Raw genomic sequence first — 26,895 nt, forward strand, 5'->3', positions numbered from 1 at the left:
AATTTTAAATATATTTTCATAGATTTATTAAAGTTTAATCATAAGAGACCTAAGGGAACACACAGTAAAAATTTCTCTCTAATAATGTGTTTCATTTGTATGCTTTATTTTTCCTTTCTATTTAACTTTGATTACTCTTTCTGCATATATAAATAATATATATAATAAAATATATGTTTAATATAAACTTGAAAATTTATTATATATAAATATAAGTTTTATATAAAATATAAATACTCGATGAAAGATATATTTATGATATAAAACATATGCCATATATAATATATATGATATATAATACATATAATTCCTATAATTTCTTTATCTTTTTGTTAACTTTAGTTAATGATTAAAAATGAATCATATAGATTTCTTAGTCATTTATAATGAATATTATGTGAGCCTTTACAGAAAAAGGAAAGATAAATGACACAAGGAAATTCCATTTTAATTTAAAGAACATTTAGATATAAAATGTGGTGTAGTCAAAACAACTAGACAATCAGTAGATCTGGCCTCAAATTTTGGCTCTGTCTCCCATGGTTCTATGACATTGGACAAGTTTTAAGTATTCTGTAAAATGATGACATTGGTTTCTTCTAGCAGAACAATTCCCTGCATCTATATTTAATGCATTTACATGAGATGTACAGCCAAAATGAAGGAATGAAACCTTTGCAAGTTAATAAGAATTATGATGTGTTGGCATGGGTTAATTTTCTGATCATTTGCTACAGGCTACTAATATTTGTGGGAAAAGAATTTTGGCATAGAATTGTAACATCAGTAAAACTCACTTTTCAGGTTTGAAAAAGAACCAGCACAAACAAGTGGGAATGCTAGATTTCAGAAAAACAGAAAGCAATTTCAAAGTAGCTGCTGTAAATTATACCCAAAGATGGTATAAAACAAGAAACAGAGAAAAACTTAAGACAGTTATTTTTTTCGCTAAAGGCAGTGTATTCCTTTCCTTAATTTTGTGACTTGAAAATACCACAAACACAGGGACTGATTTTTTTAGGTCAAAACAAAATTTACCATCCTTAATTGAATTAAAATTGTTTTCAGGAATTGTTTATTATGAAGGAAATAACTTGGTTGAAAATTACAGCATATTAAACTTTAAAAAGATTGACAAACTCACTTTGAAAGTTTTTCAGGAAAGAAACCTCTTCAGACCTACTCCATTCTACTAATTCTAATTTTTTAAAATGAAGCATAGTTAGATATGTTTCCATATTGGCCAAAGAAAAATAATTACACCAGTTTATCATTTCTTATATGCTTTAGAGATCATCATTTTTTTTTCTATTTCAAATAAATTTAGACAGTATTCTTTGGAGAGTAATAGAAAGTTGTTAAAAACGTGACAATATTGTAATTTTAAAATATTTTAATCAAAGTCATTTAATAAAACTTTACTTGAATGTGATGTGTCAGTTTGTCAATTTTCTCATTTACAGGTGTCTTTGGAAAACACTGCGAGCTGAACAGTTATGGATTTGAGGAGTTGTCATACATGGAATTTCCCAGCTTGGACCCCAATAATAACTATATTTATGTCAAATTTGCAACTATCAAAAGTCATGCTTTATTGCTTTACAACTATGACAACCAGACAGGGGACCGGGCTGAGTTTTTGGCCCTTGAAATTGCTGAAGAAAGACTAAGGTTCTCTTATAACTTAGGCAGTGGTACCTATAAACTCACCACCATGAAGAAGGTGTCAGATGGACATTTTCATACTGTGATTGCCCGGAGGGCAGGAATGGTAAGATATTAATTCCACATTAAAACTTGTTTTATTGAATATCCAGTCAATCAGGCTGGAAACTTGAAAAGTTAAAGCATGAATTGTGGTGCAAATTGAGTTCAATTATATGTATTCATTATTTGTCCAGTTTTGTTATGAACTACAGCAGCAAATGGGTAACATTCTTCTTTTGCTCATGACAGCATTGTTTGACTCAAAAACAACTCATCTCAAAAATAAAAAGGGAACGAAGGAAAGAAAATATCCTAGTGCATAAACATTCCATTGTATACATTTCTTATATTGAACAGATTTTTAAGGCTGTGTCAGAACTCTACTTAAAATGGCTCCTTTGCTTTTCTAAGTATCCTTGCCCAAATTGAAGAAATGACTTAAAAACAGACAGGGAAAACTTTTCTACAAATAAATTACTGGTAAAAGATGATACTTAACACAGATTTCCATATAGTAGGTAATAATCCTTATTATACCAGCACTTCAGTATACTGTCATCTGTGAGGTCTATGACATGAAACTGTGTTAGGATGAAGTATTGGTTTTTGACTATTAAAGTATTCTCAGAATTATAACTCAGTAATATCCAAGACTTCCATATTATATTCCATTTCATTATATGGCTCTCATAACAAACAGGGTACATATTTAGCACTTGTGTTCATTAAACAGGTATTTTTCTTTATAAAGGGAAATGCGTCATATCTTTTCCATGTTAATGTTTGAAAACATTTGACACAGAGTAATAGAATGGAAGGATTTATTTATTTATTCATTTATTTATTCCAACTCTATCTCCATAGTTCCCCGTCTTCAACAACTATCAAAGATTTGGGAAAAAATAATTTGTAACAAAAACTATTTTTAAATATTTTTCGATTTTAACGCTGACCTTTTAAAACCATAACTGCTCTTTAAAATTTTTATTTCACCCTAAAAATGGAATGGAATGGTTAAAGTATTAAACCAACTATTAAAAGAAAAATTAGCCAAAAGAACAAAACAAATACTCTGAAATTTTTTTTAAATGAAGAAACTGGGATCTAAATGATTATAATTTTACCTCTTGGCTCTATGACAAGCTAGAAAAATATGGTAATTATATAGTTCTGAGATGGATGAAATGAATCATATGAGAGAAGTTTTTTTGCCACTAAACTTCGGGAATACTTTGTATTGTTGTACTACATGTAAGCAACTTGCAGAAGCGATATTGAAAATGTTTTTACCATGTTTTTGCTAGCTTTTTCTGTGATCCATAATTAGGTTTAAAAGCAAAACTTTTGTGCCCTCTATAATTACCAACTTCATAAAGCTATAAGACAGAAGCTACCTTATAACATTAATTTTTTTTCTGACAAATATGAATAACAAGTTGTCTTTATCAAAGGACAAAATTCTCCATTTGTTTCCAGGAATACTATAAATCTATGTTGAATTGGCCTCAGATACAATGGCTTTTCTCTCCTCCACTCTAATTTATTACATTAAAGAAGATCTAAATAGCTTTAAAATACAGAACTATTTCCAATTATGGAAAAAAAGAGAATAGTGATTAACCCTAACGTGACCAAATGATTGTGTCAGCATGATCAAGATTGGCTGTTCCGATATTTCATCAGGTACAGTCACCACATCCATTGTGTTGCTTTCAGAACCCTACTAGATTATTAGATGTATGCTATTTGAATATAATGAGAGGTGAGAAAACAGGCAAAGAAGTGCAAATTTATGAATTATTTTAATTCTATATTGTCTTCCATTTCCTTATGAACTTGGTGTTAATATCTGTAACTATAACTTTTTTCTAATACATTTAATTTATAAAGTGTTTATAAAATTACCCCATTTTGAAAATGACAATGAAACAAAATTTAGTAACTAATTATAATTAAGATCATTTAGATTCTAAAAATAATCTATGTGAAAAATCTATTGGGCTTCCCTGGTGGCGCAGTGGTTGAGAGCCCGCCTGCCGATGCAGGGGACACAGGTTCGTGCCCCGGTCCGGGAAGATCCCACATGCCTCGGAGCGGCTGGGCCCGTGCGCCATGGCTGCTGAGCCTGCGCGTCTGGAGCCTATGCTCCACAACGGGAGAGGCCACAACAGTGAGAGGCCCGCATACCGCAAAAAAAAAAAAAAAAAAAAAAAAATCTATTGAAAAGCACTCATTGGAGGCCTGATTTGGTAGTAATTCAGGTGGCTTTGTTAATTGGACAGAAAATCAAAATGTGAAGATAATATCTCCACATTTTTAGCATTATCACAAATAGTAATATAAATTATATCTAAAATTGCATACATTTTGTATGAAAAGGTGCTTAATAAATTTAATAGAGGTATAACAAATACATCTTGGGAATAATTTTTCAGATTAGTAATAGGTTACTGCACTCATTTCTGCCTGAGATTTTTTTACACCTACATAATATGAAACCAGTGTGCTTAGAGGATGATCTCTAGGAGAATAGGGATTTAGAAAATTCCAGTGTCCCTGATTATTGATGTACCCAGTTATATTGAATCTGACAAAATTAGGACAAACGTGGAGTCTGGTGTGTATATGTAGATTGGTGCTTATGTTAGCCATAATTATTTTCTAATACTGAAAGGGAAACCTAAAGGGGTTGGTAGATACCACTCACCGCAACCCTCCAAGCATAAGTAAGGTAACCATATTGCTAAGATGTTGTCAATGGGCTCTTATATAGAATAGAGGATTTTACGTGGTGACCTCTAAGGTCCCCTTAAACTTCATGAACACTTGATTTTATCAAAGAAGGGCTTGGAAGCAAGAGGGAGAACAGAGAAAGAGGCACCATGAAATATGCCCAAAGGGAAAGAAAAAGAAGTTATTTCAGTTCATTTGTAATATGTCACCATAGTCATGAGGTTTTGAATAATACTAAATGTGGAAAAAATGCCCTTGTCATAATTAATTCAATCAGAGGAAAAATCTCTCCCTATTTCAGAAAACATCCAAAATAAGGCCCTACTGGATTTTGAATCTGTTGTTTTCTACAATTCAAAAGGATTTTTTTGGAAACTGGCAAAATCATTAACTTCTCAGCTTTGAATCATTGCATAGACAGGATAAAAATATCTCAGTTTACAGTGGTAGTGGTAGAAATATTCAACAGTAAAAGAAGGTACATTTAACTCTGAAGATTAAATTGAATGAGATATTATTCAAATAAAACTTTCCCTCAGGTATTTTTTCCTTTGAGTTGTATCACTAAGCTTTTAGAAAATAAGAAAAAATATATTAAGTATGAACATTCATGAAAATATGATACTATTATGCAAGGTTTTTTCCCTAATTAAAGCATTCATAAATGTCCATGTGATACTCTCTAGCTTGTAATAACTTTAAGTATCTCTAGAATGGATGGATGGCTTACATAGTATACATAGAGATGTGTTAACATTTTGTTTTAGAAGTAAATTGAAAGGAATTGTGCTTAAATTAATAGTCAACATAAACATACATGGTATTATGGAAACCTAATACCTATTTTGAGATTGAATGTCCCTCAATTTTATAGATCACTGGAAAAAAAATAAAAAACTACTGAAAGAGTTAACTAAATAGGACATGAAAGTCTTGATATAGAATTGGAAGTGTAAATGTTCCCTAAAAATATTAGTATTTATTATAATTTATTTGAGAAAGTGGCAAAAAAAAATTACATGGCTTATGAGAGTTTGTTGTATGGAGTTTATAATCAGTTATAATAACTTACAGAAATATTTTTAAATAGTTTAGACACTAATATTTGAGGCACAGTAAGTATAAATTGGCCCTATTTACTATTTCTGAAATGTGAGTATTTAAGATATACTTTTACAAATCCTAAATATATATTTTTACGGACAATACCTTAAAGTCATATGCAATATCAATAAAAAGGTGATATTAAGGAAACCAATCATTTCCATACATAATGAAAGAAGATAGAAAACCTGATACTTTTGCATTTAAGTCAAAGGTAATGTTAACTTGCTTAACTTCCCTGTGCTGTGTTTCCTACATTTGCTTTGCTTTCATTAAAATTAACCTCAAATGACAATTATTCTCTCTTTTTTTGTTGTTGTTAGTGAAGAAACTTTATTCACAGAACAAGTGTGAAAATGTCTTTTTATTGGTACTAAAAGGGAATTTTAAGGCTGTAATACCAGCTCTTTATTCCTTAAAGGAAAGCAGTTACTATAATGATGTACTTGGAGCCACAGGGCTAGTTAGCACCTCCCTCTTCATTGGGGAACCATGAAATCTATTACGTTCCCCCAGGAGGGCAGTTTTCAATGAGAAATTGCTACATTTGTAAACAGCATATTGACCATGATGAAAAGATTTTATCCACATCTACACGATGATGACAAAATTGGAGATGACTAAAAGGTTTGGGCAGCCCAATTCTCAGGAGCAAAACCTAGAAACAAATGTCATGATACCCATAAAAATGCCTTGATGTGTCACAGGACACCAATCTAAGCCTTTAATTCACATTCCAGTGCAGATGGCCTCAAAGGTGTTTTGGATCAGTGGTTTTTAATTTTTTTTGTTGTTGTTTAGCAGAACAGCCCTTTTCTCAAAATTTTACATGGAACCCAAATATGTAAACAAAATATATATATTGCTGGGCCAGTCTAGGTTGAAAATCATAGGATGGCAGTTCTACCCAGCAGTGGCCCCTGAGCTTCTCAAAGAATTTTCCAGGCACCATGAGATCTCATGAGCCCCCCCACCCCCGCCCATAAACTCTGATACTAAATTGGAGAAGATCAGGAAAAATGAAGGAGGGGTATGGCAATAGAAGAGACTGCAATTATCCCCCAAAGACTGATCACACTCTAAAGGGACTTTACAATTACTGGATCCTACCAAGTTCTGAACCACATTAGACTTAATAGCATTAATTTTTTTCCTTCAACCTGGTAAGTGAGGCTCTTGAGGAGCCCCAAGACAATTGTCCTCAAGACAATTGTTCTTATAAATGCTTTCATAGTATTTATTTTTCTGCTATACAAATGGACAAAGTTGGATTAGTCTTGTCCTGTGGTACTCAAGTAAATTTAGGTAGAACCTTTGATTTTCTGCATTAGGAGAAACCCTCAGTCCTTCTGTGTTTCTGGATTTGGGGTTAGGCCTCTTCCTATGAATTACTGGCCATGTTCTGAAATACCACATTCTGAATATCAACTTTACAATCTCACCAATTAAAATATCCAAAGTTTTGCAGAATTTCACTGCAGTCTGGGAAACAAAGGAGGGGCATCATTATAGCCTTGTAGAGCACAGAGTAACTTGGTTATGCAACCACCATGGTCTTAAACTGGACCACAGCCATCCCCAATGGCCATTGCCCAATAGAGAGAGCCCTGACTTCATCATATTCTTGGTCCTGGTGACCCTGACTTGATGACTTTGCTTATTGATCAAATGGAGTTTTAATCTGTCCTACTAAACAGAAGGCTTTTGTCTCAGGGGAATATGCATCCCTTAGGATACAAAAACAATTACTGTTAGTTGTGGTTTAAATATTATTGGTGAGTTTCTACTTATAGCAATATATAATAATGCATTCAGATTATACATAAATATTCTGTAATATGCCATTTATAAACAATGATTCTTATAAATGAAAAGAGCATCTAATCGACTTGTTTAAATTATCTCAAACTTTATCTTTAATACAAGTATTATGATCTTCATAGTTTGCAGTAATAGTATTTATATTATACTCCCAAAATCTTTTTGTGAATATGACTGAAATATTATTGGAAATAGACTTTTGAAAATTAAGAATCTAATTTTTTTTTATTTGTTGGAATAGTTGGATAGTAGGATAAACATTTTTCTTAAGATTGTAATCCCAGGAAGCTGTCCCAGACCTAACGTATGATATCCTAAGAGACATTAATAACATTTTTATTCTTTCATCTATAAAACAAAGGGGCTGGAGATTTTTAAAAGTACCCTCCCACTTCTTACATGCAATAATTTCACAATTTTAACTTTGGATATATCAAAGAAATATGTACCCCTAATTTGAGCATGTATTACAATTATATAATATTATAATATACTACATCAAAAATGTATTTCAACTTTAAAATCATGTCCATATAGAAACGAGTCCTGGGTAGCGTTGGCTGAAAAGGACAACAGGGTCACTAGAATCCAAACTGAACATCTCTTTCTTTTGCTTTATAGGCAGCTTCCTTAACTGTGGACTCTTGTTCTGAGAACCAAGAACCAGGGTACTGCACTGTTAGTAATGTGGCAGTTTCAGATGACTGGTAAGTAAAATTTTTAGTTTGATCTTTATTATTCCTTGACATTCAAAATGAAATTATACCTTAACAATCATTTTATTATGCTCAGTATTATAAAGAAGTTTAATATATTTTGTCTTCTCCAAAGGGATTTTCATACTGTAAAATAAAAAGTTAATAAGTAGTCTACAACGTGTAAAAAAGGGTGTAAAAATGAAGTGGTACAGATGAGGATAAAGTTAGAGAAAGGGAAGATGAACATAGCCTATCCTCTTTGAGAAGCTTCATGAAATAGTTGCACGTGACCTGGGTCCTACAAGAAGGTTAGGATAAGTATCCCACCTCTTTTAAATGTATTTTCTGAAAGTTGTATGTGACAATGATTGGCAGATATTTTTCAATAGCACCTGAAGGTGAAATACAACATTACCTCACCTAAAACATAGTGATTTTGTTAGAAATAGTAACAAACAGAGAAAAAGAAATAGTGACACATCATTCATTTGCTTTAATCAACTTAATGGAATTCCTTATAATCTCTGTAGTGAAGGAAAAACATAATCTGACATTAATATTAGAGTTGTCACTTCTACTGCATTTTATTTTCTTTCCGATAGTATGCTCCTTCTCTAAGACTCAACATTGTTATATACATCTCACGTGACTAACTGAACCTATTATTTCCATTAGTTTTGTTATTTTTCATACCCTGAAAATCTAACAATCCTGTAGGTATCTATTTAGAGGACATGCATCCATAGGTAATGTTTCCCATTCAAATACCATGCTTTACTACATGCCAGAAAAAATTATAGTCACCTCTTCTTTTATTTATTTGTTTGTTTGTTTATTATTTTTTTGGCTGCATTAGGCCTTAGTTGAGGCACGCGGGATCTTTCGTTGTGGCGAGCAGACCCTTGGCTGTGGCACACAGGCTTCTCTCTAGTTGTGGCAAACAGGCTCCAGAGCACGTGAGCTCTGTAGTTTGTAGCACGTGGGCTCTGTAGTTGAGGCACGCGTGGGCTCAGTAGTTGTGGCATGGGGCTTACTTGCCCAGCGGCATGTGGGATCTTAGTTCCCCGACCAGGGATTGAACCCATGTCCCCTGCACTGGAAGGTGGATTCTTTACCACTGGACCACCAGTGAAGTCCCTAGTCACCTCTTCTTAAGCTAAACATTCTACTGAAATCTGTTGCATTGGTACTAATACACGTACCTTTCCTTTCTTATGCAGGACTCTTGACATTCAGCCAAATCGAGTCACAGTTGGAGGTATCAGATCGCTAGAACCAATCCTTCAGAGGAGAGGACACGTGGAAAGCCATGATTTTGTTGGGTGTATAATGGAGTTTTCAGTCAATGGAAGACCTCTGGAACCAAGCCAAGCTCTGGCAGCACAAGGCATCCTAGATCAGTATGGCAACCTTATTTCTTACCATTTTAAAGAAAGACACCAAAAGTGTATGATGATTGAACATCAAAATATGAAATTCTTGTGCCCAAAGCCCTAAAAATACCAAATGTATTATGCTGTTTTGAATTTCAATTTTTTACTTATAGCTGTGAAATTTTGGAAAAAACAAATGGATGTGTGCATATATGTATGCATATACCTTTTACCTTACATAGTTGTGAAGAATATATGAGTTAAGTAAGTAAATCACATAGAAAGGAACCTGGCACATAGTAATATATAAGTGTTAGCAACAATATGTACAAAAACTATTTGAAATTAAATAGTTTTACATATAAATGTATGTATTCCCTTGGCCTGGCCCTAGGCTCAAATAAACGGACAAGGCAGATCCTTGCTCTTGAAGAGTTCATAGTCTCTTTAAATTCCTGATTGTTAGCCTCTAGTGCAGCCATAATTATTGCCTGGCAATATATTATATTCTCCTAGTTTAGTCACTTTTCACTTCCTCAGTAACTATTTCATGTCTGTTCTTTCCATAAACCTCAAACATCATCTCCTGCATCCTTTTTCCAGCTAATGAATTTGCTTCCTAACTTGCTCAGAAAATTGGGGCAATCGAAACAAAACTCCCCAAAGCTCATTCCTCCACATCTTCCCATGCAGCCTATAGTCTACCCTGTATACTATTACTGAATGAACTGTTCTTATTCCCACAAAGACCAACCCCTTTTTATGTGATAGACTCCATCCCCCCAAACCTTCTTAAAACAGTACTCCAGCTTTCTAAAGTGTTTCTTTTCTCATTTCAATTCAGGCTTCTATTTCTCCCCACCCCCCTTTTTTCTTAAACTTGGTTAATCCCATTTTCACATTGTTCTGTCTCTGTCAAGTGATCAATAACCACTGTGTTGCTAAAATCAATGGTCAAGTCTCATCTTATTTGAACTTCAGCAACATTGAGAACAACGTTATTAGTTTGTCCACCAGCACACGGTATGCCCCCGGTTTTCTACTCTGATTCTTCTTCCCATCTCCTTAACCTCTTCTCTTTTGTATCTATATTCATTTTTTAAGTCATTTTTAATAGTCCTTGCTTTTAAGTACTATCGCTAAAGCTGATGACTTTGAAATGTTTATCTTAAACTTGACGTCTCCTCTGAACTTTAGACCCTCATATCCAACAGCATACGGAATATCCTGTGTGTATTTCTAACAAGTATTTCAAACTTAAGTTTAAAACTGAACTTCTGGCCTTCCTTCCTGACTTCTCCCAAACCCACTCCTTCCAGGTTTTCCCATCTCAGGTAATAATAACTCAGTCTACCCACCTGGTCAGCCACAATTTGTAGACCACCTTTGACTCCTCCCTTTCTGACAAACCACATTCAATCCACCAGCAAACAGAAGTCATGTCAATCTGCTATATTTAAAACAGATAACCAATAAGGACCTATTGTAGCATGGGGAACTCTGCTCAGTACTCTGTAATAACCTAAATGGGAAATGAGTTTGAAAAAGAATAGATACATGTATATGTATAACTGAATCACTTTGCTGTACACCTGAAACTAACACAACATTATTAATCAACTATACTCCAATATAAAACAAATTTTTTTTAAAAAGAAAAAATAAATAAAATAAAAACAGAGGTCAGTTCTTACCCTGACTTATAAGGCTGACCTTCCTCTTGTCAACCAAATGGACCAGGAACTGTAAAGAGGCATAAAGGCATTTTTTTGGGGGTCTTAGAATGGCAACTCGGGGATCACAGATTCCAGGGGAAACCAAACTAATGTCCCACCAGAAGAAAATGGGCAGGGGTTTTTTATAGGGAAATGAGGGAAATTAATGCAGAATTTGGACTGGAGGGTAAAATTATTCTATACATGTGATTGGGTTATGGAGCACATCTCATTTGTTACTGGGGAAAGGTATGTTTTCTTTAGTCCAGAAAAAGTCCAGTTCTCAACATTATTCTTTCCTTTTTGCAACTTAACAACTATTCAGCAGTTTTAATTTAGAGTGTTCAGCAGACATCCAGCATGGGTGGCAAACGTGGAGGTCCTTAGGTCACTTCCCAGCCATTTCTTTTTATTTATTTATTTATTTATTTATTTATTTATTTATTTATTTATTTATGGCTGCATTGGGTCTTCATTGCTGCACACAGGCTTTCTCTAGTTGAGGCGAGTGGGGGCTACTTTTCATTGTAGTACGTGGGCTTCTCATTGTGGTGGCTTCTCTCGTTGTGGAGCTTGGGCTCTAGGCGCGTGGGCTTCAGTAGTTGTGGCACGTGGACTCAGTAGTTGTGGCTTGTGGGCTCTAGAGCACAGGCTCAGTAGTTGTGGTGCATGGGCTTAGTTGCTCTGCGGCATGTGGGATCTTCCCGGACCAGAGCTCGAACCCATGTCCCCTGCATTGGCAGGCAGGTTCTTAACCACTGTGCCACCAGGAAAGCCCAAGTCCCAGCCATTTTTGAGATAGCTCTTTCCATACCCTTGACTTCCTTACCATTATCTACCTGCTCTTCTTGTTCACGTTGTTCTGACGATATTGGCCACTTGATGTTCCTCAAACATGCAAAGGACACTTTCACTTCAGGACCTCCTCACTCGACTCTTTCCTCTCCCTGGAATGATCTTCTATCAGATATACTTTTCTCTCTCTCCCTTTGTTTAGGACTTTATGAAAACAGATCCTTCCTTCACTCCCTAACCTAGAGATCCAGCAATCCCCTCAAAACTCCCAATCCCCTTTCTCTGCCTTAATTTTCCCATAAAACTTCCTTCTTTCTAACATACTACACAATTATATATTTTTTTGTTTTTTGTCTGTGTCCCCCACAAGGAAAAAGAAATATTCCATGAACACATGGATTTTTTTCATCACTTTATCTCCATGCTTAGAACCGTGCTTGGCAGGTAGTAGCCATTCAATAAACATTAGGTGCGTGAGTTGTCTGATGGAGGAGATGGGTATTTAGATAAAAATGTGGCCCCGAGAGCACGTGAACCAAAGTGTTTATTTGACCAAGAGGCTTTGCTCAATTAAGAATTAATTAAAAAAAGGAATGATCACCTCTTTTCTTTATTGTGTAAGTTGTTATTTTGTTTAATCTTCTCCATTATGAATGAGACAGGGCATGTGTTACAGGACACCTTGTTAGATTAGATGCTCCAAATATAGTTGTAACCTGAGTTTCAAAGATATGAGTTCATGAAAACTAAGCAGGTTAATAAAAGTTTATATCTAATTTTAACAAATTTCCTCCCACCTGATTTTGTGCTTTATGCGTCTTTATTCTGTTTATTTTAGATGCCCTAGACTAGAAGGTGCTTGTACTCACAGTCCCTGCCAACATGGTGGCACGTGTACGGATTACTGGTCGTGGCAGCAGTGTCATTGCAGAGAAGGACTGACTGGGAAATACTGTGAAAAATGTATGCAAGCTGTTTCATCTTCCACCAGAAATTATAATAACCATTAAAAGTATAAATATATGCACCCAAATATGTAATTGAAGTAAAAGAATTATGTTTTGATTCTAAATATTGAAAATATTGAATGGGATATAATTGGTAAAACACAGTGACATTTTTTAATTCATGTTTTAACCTGAGAAAGAGTGAAATCCTTTTAGAATTATTTACTAAATATGTCCTTCATTTCCATTTTATAAATATATCACTTAGTTATTTTTGTTTTACCTATAGGAATGCTAGACAATTTACAAAGCCAGGGGCTATATTCAGGCTTTGGCTTAATATTATCTGCACTTAGGGGATATTTCTCTGGTGAATATGTTGTATTTGGTTGAAAAGTATAATACTAAATCACTAAACACTGAGTTCAAAACATGCAATGGCAATAAAATCTGTTATAGTTCAAGGTGATACTTAAATTTTAAATTGCAATTATTGGAATTGGCTTCGAATATTACTTTTTAAATTCTTTTATTAGTTATTTGTTTCTAAAGCCTAATTTTATTAAGACATTAATGATGTTCAAGCCATCATTAGAACATGGCATTCTCTAATTTCAAGTTGTGTATCCCACTAACTAACCCTAATGGAGTCTCTTTTATAAAAATTGCTTTATTTTCAGATAAGTGGTTACTGCTTAAATCATTGCACTTATCTGATCACTTTTTAAGCAGTCATTTGATTCTATTATAATATGAGAATGAATAGAAATTTATGATTAAATTACGTATATACTACAATCGAAAAAATCTTAGTAGCAGAGTATAATTGTGTTTATTTAGGATAAAATCAAAACATGGGAAAAGTACATTGTCACATGATATTTTTTAAAATAATGAGTATTTAGTAGGTAGGAACCCAACTATATTTGGAAAATAAAATGTCACTCACTTGAGCAATGCCTGCAGTTTTTTCTTTTTAGTTGAGATATAATTCACATACTACAAAGTTTACCTTCTTAAAATGTACCATTCATTGCTGAAGCCCTTTTGAGCTAATTTTCTTTATGTCCTTTCTTTAGCTCTATTAGCTATAACACACTTTTATACTTCAGAAGTGTGAACATTTTATCAGATTATGAAAAATTATAATTACATATGATGTTTATACATGATGACAAATTAAATTCGATGTGATTATTGCTACTAATAAAGTTACTTACAAATGTGAATGTTTGTACAATTCTTTGTTCAAATTTTCCATGTTAGAGGCTTTAAAGATTACAAATCATTATAACTGTGAAAACATATATGGATTTATTAATTTTAGAAACAGTGAAACTTATAATCAAATTCTTCAACTGTATATTTTTAACATGTGGCTATCTCTCGAGGTATTCATAATGTATGTAGCATGTATCAAATGTTTTAATGAATATTTTCCAAATGAATAATTATCATAAAATGTTTTATATTTCATGGTTCTGAAATGGATTTAAGCATTTGAAATCAACTTACACAATAATTCACAAGTGGGAATTATTTTTTCAGAGGAGGATTAAGGGACACTAATTCCAAAAACTTAATATTTTCATTGTTCTTTTTTTATAATACTTTTGTCACCAAAGAAACTCTTTAAGAAATGCCTATTGGATGCATTCATGTTTCCCTTTATTCATTGGCTTTCAGCTATTACTCCTGACACGGCCTTATCATTAGAAGGCAAAGGGCGCTTGGACTACCACATGAGTCAGAATGAGAAGCGGGAGTATTTGTTGAGACAGAGCATCCGAGGTGCCATGTTGGAACCTTTTGGTGTGAACAGTCTGGAAGTAAAATTCAGGACAAGAAGCGAGAATGGCATTTTAATCCATATCCAAGAAAGCAGCAATTACACGACTGTGAAGGTAAGATAAAAGCTAATGGTGACTTCATTTGATTAGACCGCCTGCTGTGTCATGGTTTAAATCACTTCTCCCATAATTTCTATCCTTTTCTTCACAACCCATTAGAGTTCCGACTGAGGCTGGGCACTATTCCAATATCATCTATCTTAACTATTCCTCGGGCATTGGCCAGAGTAACAAAGAACTGAATGGTTTGGTTTCTAAACACTTTTGTTTAGAGTAGAGAGCGCTGCTGTGTAGGCCAGCAAAGAAAGAATTTGTTGCAATCTATTTTGCCAGATAAAAATTTATATTGTTTTTACCCTACTTTTAAACAAAGTGAAACAAAAAGATAGTATGTCTTTGAAATGGAAAATTATGTTTTTCCAAGAATTATTCCAAACATTGTTATGTATATATTAATTGGAATGATTAGAATAAAAAATTTTTGAAATTTTCTGGCTTTATTCTGGAACGTATATTCAATTCACTATTCAGGTAAATCCTGTGAAATTAAATACCTTTGGAATTTATGGTAAGTAAAATTTCAGTTAACTCCTCCAAATAATTTCTAAATAAATATTTCTGAAACATTATATTTCATGATTGATTTATCATTAGGCTTTTACACATTTTTTTTCCTCAGCTATAAATGAGATGCTAAACTAGTGAATAATTTCATTACATATGCATTTCCTGTCAGCTCTTAGCTTTCTTAATTTCTAAAATGATTATTCTGCTTTCCTTCCCACAAATAAGACTTCATCTTTCAGACCATCATTTTTTTTAGTTTAGTTATATCAACTGCTTTTTTATTAATATCATTCAGTCTATTATAAATCTGCTGGTAATTTTTATATGAATTTTAGTTCATTCTTAAGAAAGCAAATCCAGATTTCCTGAATTATTTTCACTTATAACTCAATATTTTGAAAATTACTGAAAGCTTAGTTCATAAAGAAAAGAGCAATATGCATAGAAAATTACTAGGTTTAATTCACATAAAATGCTAAAAATAAAAACAGACATTCACCTTTAAACTTCAGCTTATTTATTCTCAAAATTTCTCTCTGTCCCAGCCAACTCGGTTGTTATGTGGCCTGTACATAGCTTTAAATAGTATAAAAAACAATCTTTTTAAAATTCTCATAATCCCCCTAGTCCAGCCATTCTCAGCTGGGGGTGACTTCACCACCCCTCCACAGGGGATATTTGGCAAAGCCTGGGAACATTTTTATTGTCTTGGTTGTTGGGAGTGAGGAGGGTACTGCTGCCAACATCTAGTGGGTAGAAGTCAAATATGCTGCTAAACACCCTTCAGTGCTCACCACAACACCCCACAAGAAAGAACCATCCAGTCTGAAATGTCAATGCTGAGGTTGAGAAACGCTGCCCTAATACAGTTGAAGAATATCTTCAGGTTATAATTTTGCCTCCATTGTTGAAACAAAGAGCCCAGATCCAGAATTAATAGAGTAACTGCTGCAAAATGAAACACCTAAGTCACTGTATAACGTTATTATTCGGTGTTTATGGTTTTCATTGAAAAGTGTATTGGAAGTAAAGAAAGTAAGGAAAGAAGGAGACCACCATATTCTACCAGAAACATTTTTTATATTCATTGAGAGGCTTTGACATTGAGTCTGTGCTTTATCTGTTAGGCTGCTTCCAAGTCCTCGTGCCATTTAAATGACATATGAAATATTTCTGTATGCTATCTCTTTAAGCCAAGAGATACAAAAACAATGTGCTTGAAGAAATTGGAGACAGAGTATTTTTCTTCCTCAAGGAAGAAGCTGAATGTCGACATCCGTTTTTGTCGCCATAAAATCTTGCATTTCCAACAGGACAGCAGCATGCAGCTTCTCCAGATTTCGTTGCATTGGTGGCAAGCACTTAGAAAGAGATTTCTTTTTTCCCTGAAGGGAAAATGAGTAAAAATAATGACTAATGCAGACCAAAATGCACATTTCTTTTGTATGAAAATTTTGAAAGGCGGTTTTTCAGAGATTCAGGGGTTTGGCAGGTGGAGTAAATAGATTAAAAAGAAACAGTGATTAAGAAGAACTGAACAGACAGGAAGAGAGTGACTTTTTTAAGTAAGCAAGTTACTTGGATGACAGGAATCCGATCTGCTTATCCAGGCGAGGAAGCAAGTTAGAATGGACTGTTACTTATCAGTTGGCTTATCAGTGACCAAGGCCCCTGGTTTTCCTCTGTCTTTCTTTTGGCTCAGTTTCTGACAGTTGCTTTTTCTCTCTCTCTCTCTCTTTTTTCCCCTTCTTTTCTTTATTTCTTTTTTTTTTTTAATTCAGATAAAAAAAGAAACTAAGGAGAGAAAATTTCAGAGAGGAAAACAAAAGAAAAGCATTCTTATGTATAACGACTTTTGAACTGTATTTAAATTGTTTCACAAATCTCTCTTCTTTCACGGCACATTGGGTATCTCCATATTTGGAAATGTAATAATGCCAGATGATGGGCTTTGTTTCTACTCCAAATCAATTCTGGTTTTTGGTGTATTGTTTGTTTGTTTTTCTTTTGAAGTGAGGCCAGGTATGATGTACAGGGTTAAGATGATTCCGAGCTCTACAGAGTCAAAAATAAATAAGTGAGCAAATCAATCTATGAATAAATAAAACCAAGCAAAAAATGAGCATGACGTTTCAAAAGTTAGGGTGGGTAGAAGAGTTAGGTAGAGTATTATTGGGGAGAAGGAGAACATGAAGAATGTTGTAATGGAAACATATATTCTTATTCATCCTACTCCATGGCATGTTCCAAGGACCCTGTCATCAGAAATTGGTCGAATGAAAGGATGATATGGTGTGATCAATTAGGAGAGAAACACAGAGCTTGCGGAAGGCTCTTCTCAAGGCTTCTTTCCAAAAAGGACTCTGCCTATAACCAAAGAGGAGTTGCTGTTTTCACTGTCTGTTTCATGAGACATTGCCCATTTGATGAAATGTTATTGTCATTTAACCACAGTTTTCTTTTTTTTTTTCCCCTGGGTTCAGTACTGGAATATATTACTATCTGGAGAAACTGCTTTAATAAAATATTACATTATGAATAACTTATGTAAATGTGTTAGGCATATTTTCCATAAAGTAAAAATGAACTCATTTTTAATTCTACCAGATGTGTTTGTTGCATGTAGAAAAAGCATTTGATCTGAGTGACAAAATAAACGGATCCATCCTTTCATTCCCGTCATTTGATACGCAGTGCCACTTTATCCCCCGGCCGAGGCACCGGCTCTGTCTGGCAGTAGTGACGGGATTATGCTCTTTTCATCCTGCCTTATAAATTATTTCATTTTCTAAGTGTCTACTTAGAAAACTGGAAACTTGGGAGCTGGAAACTGGAGTAAGAGCATCCTGTTACCCAATGTTCTACTGGGCGAAGTAAAAGAAACCAAATATCCCTTAGATAAATTTTAAAAGACAGCCAAAATAAAGACTTGTCCAGATGCCTCATTATTAAGAACTCTCCCTTTATTCATCATAGTGGTCATCTTAATAAATAATAAGCATGATTTTTTAAGATAAAATTCCAGTGTGTAGTAGATGACAGGTAAAACAATTTCTTCATGTCTTCACTTTTCCAACTATGCTTCATTTATAGTTAATCATTGATTTCTCATTTTGGATATAGTTTTAAAATTTTTTGATAGCTATGGGCCATTTACGAAACAATTTTTTTAAACTTGCAGTTGCCATTTTAATATAAGTACTCATTAAAAGGTGTGATTTACCTATTTTAAAATTAGTATTCACCCTATTATTTATCTCAGTTGCGTTCTGGAAAATAAATCTATACATCTGGAAAAATTAGTTATAAATATAAGAATATCTTGAAAACTGCTGAACCTATTATATGTGAAGGTATATGTTAACTACAATTGTAAAGGCATACTCTAACACAACCAGACTCCTCAACTGTTCTCTCTGCTTTAAACTGATCAATGTTTTAAGGTTTCACAACACTTTTATTTTTATTCAAGCATACCATAGTTTAATTGTACACTACTTTTAATATATTTTACAGATTAAGAATGGCAAAGTACATTTTACGTCAGATGCAGGAATTGCTGGGAAAGTGGAGAGAAATATTCCTGAAGTCTACGTTGCTGACGGCCACTGGCATACTTTTCTAATTGGAAAAAATGGAACAGCCACAGTATTGTCCATCGACAGAATTTATAACAGAGATATCATTCACCCTACTCAGGATTTTGGTGGCCTCGATGTGCTCACTATATCTCTTGGAGGAATTCCTCCCAATCAAGCTCATCGAGATACTCAAACAGGTAAATGCTTGTGTTGAGTAGAGGCACAAAAGAAAGGTAAAATTGTTCCTCTAAAAGTAGTTGGATATCTGTTAATGTCCATTATGAATATTCTAAGACTATCATAACTACCTTTAGAAAGTTGGTAATAAATTATTGGTCATCACTTTCTTTAGGCATTTTCTACCAAGTTCATAACTCAGCCCAGGGTGTTTTGATCCTTTCTTTGTGTACCAAATATTTATTTATACATTCATTCATTTACTCATCCGTTTGTTCATTCACACAACATACAGCCCTGTAGGTACTTGGCATGAACTACAATGGTGGACTCTTTTCATAGAATACATGGTCCTGTAAAGAAGACAAACATCAATCAAATCGTTACACAAGTAACTATATTATTTTAACCTATGATAAATGATGTGAGGAAGAATATAGAATTCTAAGGGATTGCCAAAAACGTGGAGAAGGGGAAACTTCTCTGGAAATTGGCATTTGTACTTAAATCTGAACTATGAAGATGAGGATGGGAAAGTATGAAAGTTAATTTATATTGATGGGAACTAAAGGGAAAGAAGCAAATTAAGTCAGGATCACAGAACCCAGAATATTGGGGACTGATGTCACAGATGAAAGATGAAGTTGGAGAATAAAAGTTCTCCTAGACTATGTGGCAATTTTTATCTCATTCTTGGAACAATGGGAAGTTACTGAAAAATTAATCACAGAAGTATCAAAATCAGATATACAGTGATATTAAAGATTTTTCCGGCTACACCATGGAAAATACATTGGAGAAGGACAAGAGGGGACTTGCATAAATTAGCTGGGAAGATATTGCAGTGATCTACGCAAGGTATTGTGTGAGCTTGGACTGGTTTGGTGGCACAGGAGTTTAAAAGTAGTGGATAAGGAAGAATATTTTAGGAATGAAAATGAGCCAAAGTGTTGATGCTTTTGGTAAAATTCAGGAAGGTTTCTGACATTCCAACTAATGGGTAGTGCCACTAAGAGAGGAAACTGCAGAAGGGTGCAAAAAAATAATATATATATATATGGGGAACATCAAGATTTTGTTTGGAGCTTTCTGAGTTTGGAGAACCTTTGAGAAAGACCTTTGGGTAGATGGGTTAGAAATCAGGAGTAGACCAGTTGGAAATACTTATTTAGGAGTTATGAGTGTCGAGCAGGTAACTGAAGTACTGGGCATGGATATGATAAGGAAATATGAGGGTGTAGAGTAAAAACAAAGCCCAGGGCCTTACCTTGAGTAATTCTAAGAGCCAATGGCTGTCTAGAGGAGAATGAGACAGAAAGGGGACTAAGCCATAAAAAGAAAACCAGGAGAGGAGGAACAAAAGCAGATGTCCCAGGAACTCATGGAAAAAGAGTGTATCAGGAATGGAAATGACACTAGGGTGGAATGATGCAACAAAGAAGAGGAAAATTTAAAAATGTGTTGCAGAGTAAAGGAGTCAAAGCATCAAAGTTAAAGCCTAGGTAATAATTAGTTCTTATGTATTTAGCTTGTTTTAGAATATGGATGCTAATTCATTTGGATGTTGTAAGAAAATAAGCCAATGTGAATTATGCCCTTTTGTTAGTGTCAAGATATATTCTTGGGCTTTGTGACTGGAGCATTAGCAATATTAGCACACAAATATTAGTGTAACAAAGTCTTTCTCAACTTTTTTAAAAATCATCTCCCTCTAAGGAGCTGTGTTAGATCTTCTTTTCCAAGCCCTGCCATCACTACCGCATAAAATGTTAATTGAATGAGTATACTCCATTTTTTTAATTGAAGTGTAATTAACTTACAATGTTCTATTAGTTTCAGGTATACAGTAAAGTGATTCAGTTATACATATATATGTATGTATGTATATATATATACACACACACAGATATGCACATACAGATTCTTTTCCCTTATAGTTTATTACAAAATATTGAGTCCCTGTGCTATACAGTAGGTCCTTGTTGGTTATCTATTTTATGAATAGTAGTGTTTATATGTTAATCCCAACCTCCTGATTTATCCACATCTCCGCCCCCCATGTCCCTGCCACAAGTATACTCTATATCTGCCCTTTGGAGGCCCACAAGTCATGGTAATAGCTAAGATTCTTCTTTTACTCCTTAAGAAGCTATGTTCAACTCTCCCCTTGGGAGCAGTATCACCTCCACTGAGAGTGCAAGATCTAATGCTTGAAGCTATTGGCCTATTTTGGTTCTTTTTAAGTAGTTTTAAAATAAAATTTATTTTTATGTATGTAATTCTTGGTACATAGACTCTAAAAATAAAACCAACAGATAATTAAAGGAGGGATAAAACGAAGACGCAGCCTGTTAGCGCCCTTCATGAATGTTCAGAAAGAGCAGGATGCCAGCAATCTGCTCCACGTTCTGTTATGGAAATCTTACTCATCTTGCTAACTTCTGTTGTAATATGCACGGATTTATTGCCTTCGGACGGGGTGATGGCGCTGGGACTGTGGTGTCTAAACTCTCGTGATGTGATTGTGAAGCTTCTCTTCGGCAGATCTGTGCAGCCTGTTAGGCCTTTGGTTTTCCCTAAAACGCCTTACTGCTCCTTCTTGCCCCAGCAGGGTTTGATGGCTGCATCGCTTCTGTGCTGTACGGCGGAGAAAGTCTTCCTTTCAGCGGGAAGCACAGCTTGGCCTCCATTTCGAAGACGGATCCCTCAGTGAAGATGGGCTGTCGTGGCCCGAACATTTGCGCCAGTAACCCCTGCTGGGGAGATCTGCTGTGCATCAATCAGTGGCACGCGTACAAGTGCGTCCCCCCCGGGGACTGCGCCTCCCACCCGTGCCACAACGGGGGCAGCTGTGAGCCAGGTCTGCACTCCGGCTTCACTTGTAGCTGCCCGGAGTCACACACAGGCAGGACCTGTGAGACGGTGGTGGCCTGTCTTGGTGTCTTCTGTCCTCCGGGGAGGGTGTGCAAGGCTGGAAGTCCTGGAGGGCACGTCTGTGTTGTGAGTCAGGGCCCCGAGGAGATCTCCCTGCCCCTGTGGGCCGTGCCTGCCATCGTGGGCAGCTGTGCCACCGTCCTGGCCCTCCTGGTCCTGAGCCTGATTCTGTGTAACCAGTGCCGGGGGAAGAAGGCCAAAAATCCCAAGGAGGAGAAGAAACCGAAGGAGAAGAAGAAAAAGGGAAGTGAGAACGTTGCTTTTGATGATCCAGACAACATCCCCCCCTACGGGGAGGACATGACCGTGAGGAAACAGCCCGAAGGGAACCCGAAGCCTGATATCATTGAAAGGGAGAACCCCTACCTCATCTACGATGAGACCGATCTTCCCCACAACTCAGAAACCATCCCCAGTGCCCCTTTGGCTTCACCGGAGCAAGAGATAGAGCATTACGACATCGACAACGCCAGCAGCATCGCCCCTTCAGACGCAGACATCATCCAACACTACAAGCAGTTCCGCAGCCACACCCCGAAATTCTCCATCCAGCGGCACAGTCCGCTAGGCTTCGCCAGGCAGTCCCCCATGCCCTTAGGAGCTAGCAGCTTGACTTACCAGCCTTCCTACAGTCAAGGTTTAAGATCCAGCTCCCTGAGCCACTCGGCTTGCCCAACTCCCAACCCTCTGTCTCGACACAGCCCAGCTCCTTTCTCCAAGTCCTCCACTTTCTACAGGAACAGCCCGGCCAGGGAATTGCATCTTCCGATAAGGGACGGAAATACTTTGGAAATGCACGGCGACGTGTGCCAACCCGGCATCTTCAACTACGCCGCGAGGCTGGGAAGGAGAAGCAAGAGTCCTCAGGCCATGGCCTCTCATGGTTCTAGACCGGGGAGTCGCCTGAAGCAGCCAATTGGACAGATTCCTCTGGAATCTTCTCCACCAGTAGGACTCTCCATTGAGGAGGTGGAGAGGCTAAACACCCCTCGCCCTAGAAACCCAAGTATCTGCAGTGCAGATCACGGGAGGTCTTCTTCAGAAGAGGACTGCAGAAGGCCACTGTCCAGAACGAGGAACCCAGCGGATGGCATTCCAGCTCCAGAATCTTCCTCTGATAGTGACTCTCATGAGTCTTTCACTTGCTCAGAAATGGAATATGACAGGGAAAAACCAATGGTATATACTTCCAGGATGCCCAAATTATCCCAAGTCAATGAATCTGATGCAGATGATGAAGATAATTATGGAGCCAGACTGAAGCCTAGAAGATACCACGGCCGCAGGGCTGAGGGGGGACCTGTGGGCACACAGGCAGCAGCGCCTGGGGTTGCTGACAACACACTGCCCTTGAAGCTTGGGCAGCAAGCAGGGAATTTCAACTGGGACAACCTTTTGAACTGGGGCCCTGGCTTTGGCCATTATGTAGATGTGTTTAAAGATTTGGCGTCTCTCCCAGAAAAAGCAGCAGCAAACGAAGAAGGCAAAGGTGGGACCACTAAACCAGCCCCCAAAGATGGGGAAGCGGAACAGTACGTGTGACCTTTGTGTGCTGGCGTTATAAAAATGTAAAAAACAAGAAACACTCAGACCATTGTAAGGTTGCCGAATAGGGTGGGTCACATTTGCAAAACAGGCCAGTATGAACTGGTGTTAGAGGAAAACTTAAAAATAATAACCACAATGCTGCTGAAACAGACTCAGAACAACTCTTTAATTTAAATATGTTTGGTTGAATTTCTTTTCCTGCATGCATTGTATTTTGTAACTAGTCATGTGGCATGCAGCGTTTGGAAAGGTTTTTCTTATTTACCAATGTTTGATTTGTGACTTTTAAAATTAATACCGTTGCCATTGCCGAAATGAACTTGTGCTTCTACGGTGGGGTATGTGTATTGTTTCCATTGTATTATTATTGTCATGTTTTGCATTGCAAGATCCTTGAGGTTTAACCCATCTTTGTAAAGTGTAGAAAGAGCCCTCCTACCCTTGAATGAACGACTAAGTATTAACACTTCTCAGAATTATGGATTCCGTATTCGATGTTGCTCAGAAATGTCTGAATATTTGAATATGTTTGTCATGACAGTGGGTACTAAAATTAAGTCATTTTGTTCAGCACTTTAGAACTTTCTTACAAAGTTTTGCTAAAAATTCCGAATCTTTTTTGTAAACAATTTTGGTCTTCTGACTTTCATCAGGCTTCCACTTGGAACAAAATGTTGTCCCCAGAACTCTGCCGCTCTCCTGCTGTGGAATGATGTCCTAACAACACTTCTCAGAGACACTTTTAAAAGTTATTTATTGAAAAATGTTCTATGCTTTTAAAATTTTAAAGAATCAACCTAAAGAAAGCCTATGATTGGACTTAGTTTTCAGCCATTTAACATTTACCCCAAGTACCCAGTTTTTATAATTTATATAAAGTCAAATTTCAACACTTCTTACTTTCTGTCATTTTGTAGACCCTTTTTTTGATACTGTGTAAAAACTTTTTTTTACACCGAAGCTGTGTTTTTGATACTGATATTTTCCTATGCTGAATGGTTTTCTTACTTTCAGGGAAGGTAAGAAAATACCTTTTTTACATTTGTTACTTATGTAACGTTCATATTTTTCACAGTTTGATATTTGTAACATACTGTATGCTTTCTACTTTTAAATGCCAACGATAGAATTAAAATATTTATTTAAAATACTTTGCATTCATAGTGTACTATTAATTTTTCCTTTTTCCCATACTCTTTCCATGCCCAACTGAGAAAAGTCTTTACTTGTCAATAGGGTATGACAAGTTGAATGATAAATGGGCAACATCATTTTCTTTAAAAAAACATGAGTATGGATAATTGCCAGAACAGATATTTTAAGGTCGCGTTAGTGCATTCCTACCTGTCAGAGTTCTTGGACTTCCCTAGAGCATAATGAGTCTAGACTAGGTTGGACCTTAGGAGACTAACTTTGTTATGAGCCTGGTTTAAGCATTCTGGCAAAAAATGCTTGGAAGTTCCCCCTAGATATGTTCACTAAAGGCCAGCTTTGGACCAGGCTTATAATAATAGGAGTAGCAATGAATTAAAGCTAATTATGGGAAAATGTCTGGGTCTCATTTTCTCCAAGGATGCAGCCCCAACTTTTCTAAATCCAGTCGTGGGTAGGAAGAATGACAGTGAAAGCTCTGTAACGCATACCTGTGTTTAATTTATTGATCGCTCTGCTGCATAAATTCTAAACAAATTTTACGTACTATCTTAGCCAAGACAAACCCCTGTTTTCGCATAGTCACCCAAGAGTGAAACAATCCAGGAAAAGAGACTGGCCCGGAAGAAATCCAGTGATGAATAAATAGTTATATCTGAAATAACAGGACTTCTGCAAATTATGTCACAACCTCAGCACCTTTTTGTAATTAAATACCTGCCCCACACCTAATATTTGCTGAAATATTATCCTCTACCACTGGTTGCCCCATAATGAATAGAGATTTTAACCGTATGTAAAAGTTCTCAGTATATAACATATGAAAAAGCTTTTAGTAAATAAAATATTTTAAATTAATAACAACAGATTGAGATCTGTGCCAGAATTATTGATAGAAAATAAAATGTGGGTATAATCTAAATTAGAGTATTCATATAACACAATTTAGGGGCTGAGTGTAAGATGCTAATCTAATTTGGGGGGTTTTTTTGGTCACCTGCAATAAGCCAACATATTTTAGTATTTCCCTATGAATTTTAGGATTATGAATCTATGCACCAAATATGGGAACATGTTGCTAGCTTTGCATAACTCAAAACAGGATACATTTTTCTTTCTGAGAAACTCTGAAGCATCTCAATGTCCTCAAGAATATAAACTCTATAATTGAGAACAGAGCTAAAAGTAAGATGATAAACATGATTATAGCTAAGGGTTAAGGAGAAGGAGTGTGATGCCAGGATTCTGTATTCTAATTCTCTAGGAATTCTTTGTGAGTTAGAGAATTACTATTCCCTTGATTAATTAATCCCAGTTTCGGCATAAGATAGAATTTTTATTGGAAAATTTCTAGCCTTTGGTTCTTCTTTAAATCTTTTCCACTGAAGCAAGAACAATACTTATATAGCAAAACAAATCAAAAATGTATGCAATGAAATTTTCACTCAAAATGGAAATTAATCCTTACCGAAACAGTGACATGACATAACATTACTGTAGTGGAATGGGGATTGAAGACAAACTGACAAGGTAACAATCCCCACAACTTAATTGCTAGTGGTAACCTGCGGTTTCACACATAAAATCATGCCTTCAGAATTTTAATCCAGCCCTTGCAAGGATATATTGGATTGCCTGGAATACAGTCACTCTTTGGGGCTCTTCCTGCATGTCTGTTGTGGAGGAAACATGACTTTCCTTCAGGTACACATAGAAAATATCTTAGTGGACATGTTGCCAGGAAAAGCAGCTTGTGATCACTCAGCCACAAGATCTGTGGGCTTGGATTGGCAACATGGCACAGGACTCCAATCACTCAGCTCTTAAGGAGCCCATTGCTGTTGCTTTCAAGGCTCTTTCCAAAATCTTCTAAGTTCGCTGATTTCATTGACCACTTGTTCAGATATGTTAAAATCATTTGAGGAAAACAGAGCATCATAAGGGAGTGGAGGACAACTTCTGCCTCACATGTTGCTCTTAAAATGTTTACCCACACAAAGGGTGATGAAAATGATAACTGACTTAAACTATTGAAAGCTATGTTCTTTATATTTTATTTATAAGAAAAAAAATATATCATCCTGTGGCTTTATTACTTCCCGACAACACATCTAAAAAATCACTCTTTTCATGCAAATGCATTTTTATTCACTTGAATTCAACATTATGATAAAATTAATGTATAAAAGGTGA

General features: G+C 35.8%; 1 protein-coding gene across 3 annotated transcripts in view; it reads left to right on the top strand.

Moving 5' to 3' along the window:
• The window catches only part of FAT4 (FAT atypical cadherin 4), a 171,497-nt gene extending 147,483 nt beyond the window's left edge, over positions 1-24,014 (top strand). For 2 of the 3 annotated variants that reach the window (XM_060148686.1, XM_060148687.1), the window contains exons 11-17: positions 1,464-1,771; positions 7,987-8,072; positions 9,284-9,463; positions 12,785-12,909; positions 14,580-14,797; positions 18,827-19,088; positions 21,677-24,014. In XM_060148686.1, coding sequence (XP_060004669.1) covers positions 1,464-1,771; positions 7,987-8,072; positions 9,284-9,463; positions 12,785-12,909; positions 14,580-14,797; positions 18,827-19,088; positions 21,677-23,544 — 3,047 coding nt within the window. In that variant the 3' untranslated portion in view covers positions 23,545-24,014. The remainder of the gene's footprint in view (positions 1-1,463; positions 1,772-7,986; positions 8,073-9,283; positions 9,464-12,784; positions 12,910-14,579; positions 14,798-18,826; positions 19,089-21,676) is intronic. The other variant, XM_060148685.1, reaches the window with a different exon arrangement.
• The last annotated feature ends 2,881 nt before the right edge of the window (positions 24,015-26,895 follow it).

This window comes from Lagenorhynchus albirostris, chromosome 4, assembly GCF_949774975.1.
Source record: "Lagenorhynchus albirostris chromosome 4, mLagAlb1.1, whole genome shotgun sequence".
Classification (NCBI taxonomy): Eukaryota; Metazoa; Chordata; class Mammalia; order Artiodactyla; family Delphinidae; genus Lagenorhynchus; species Lagenorhynchus albirostris.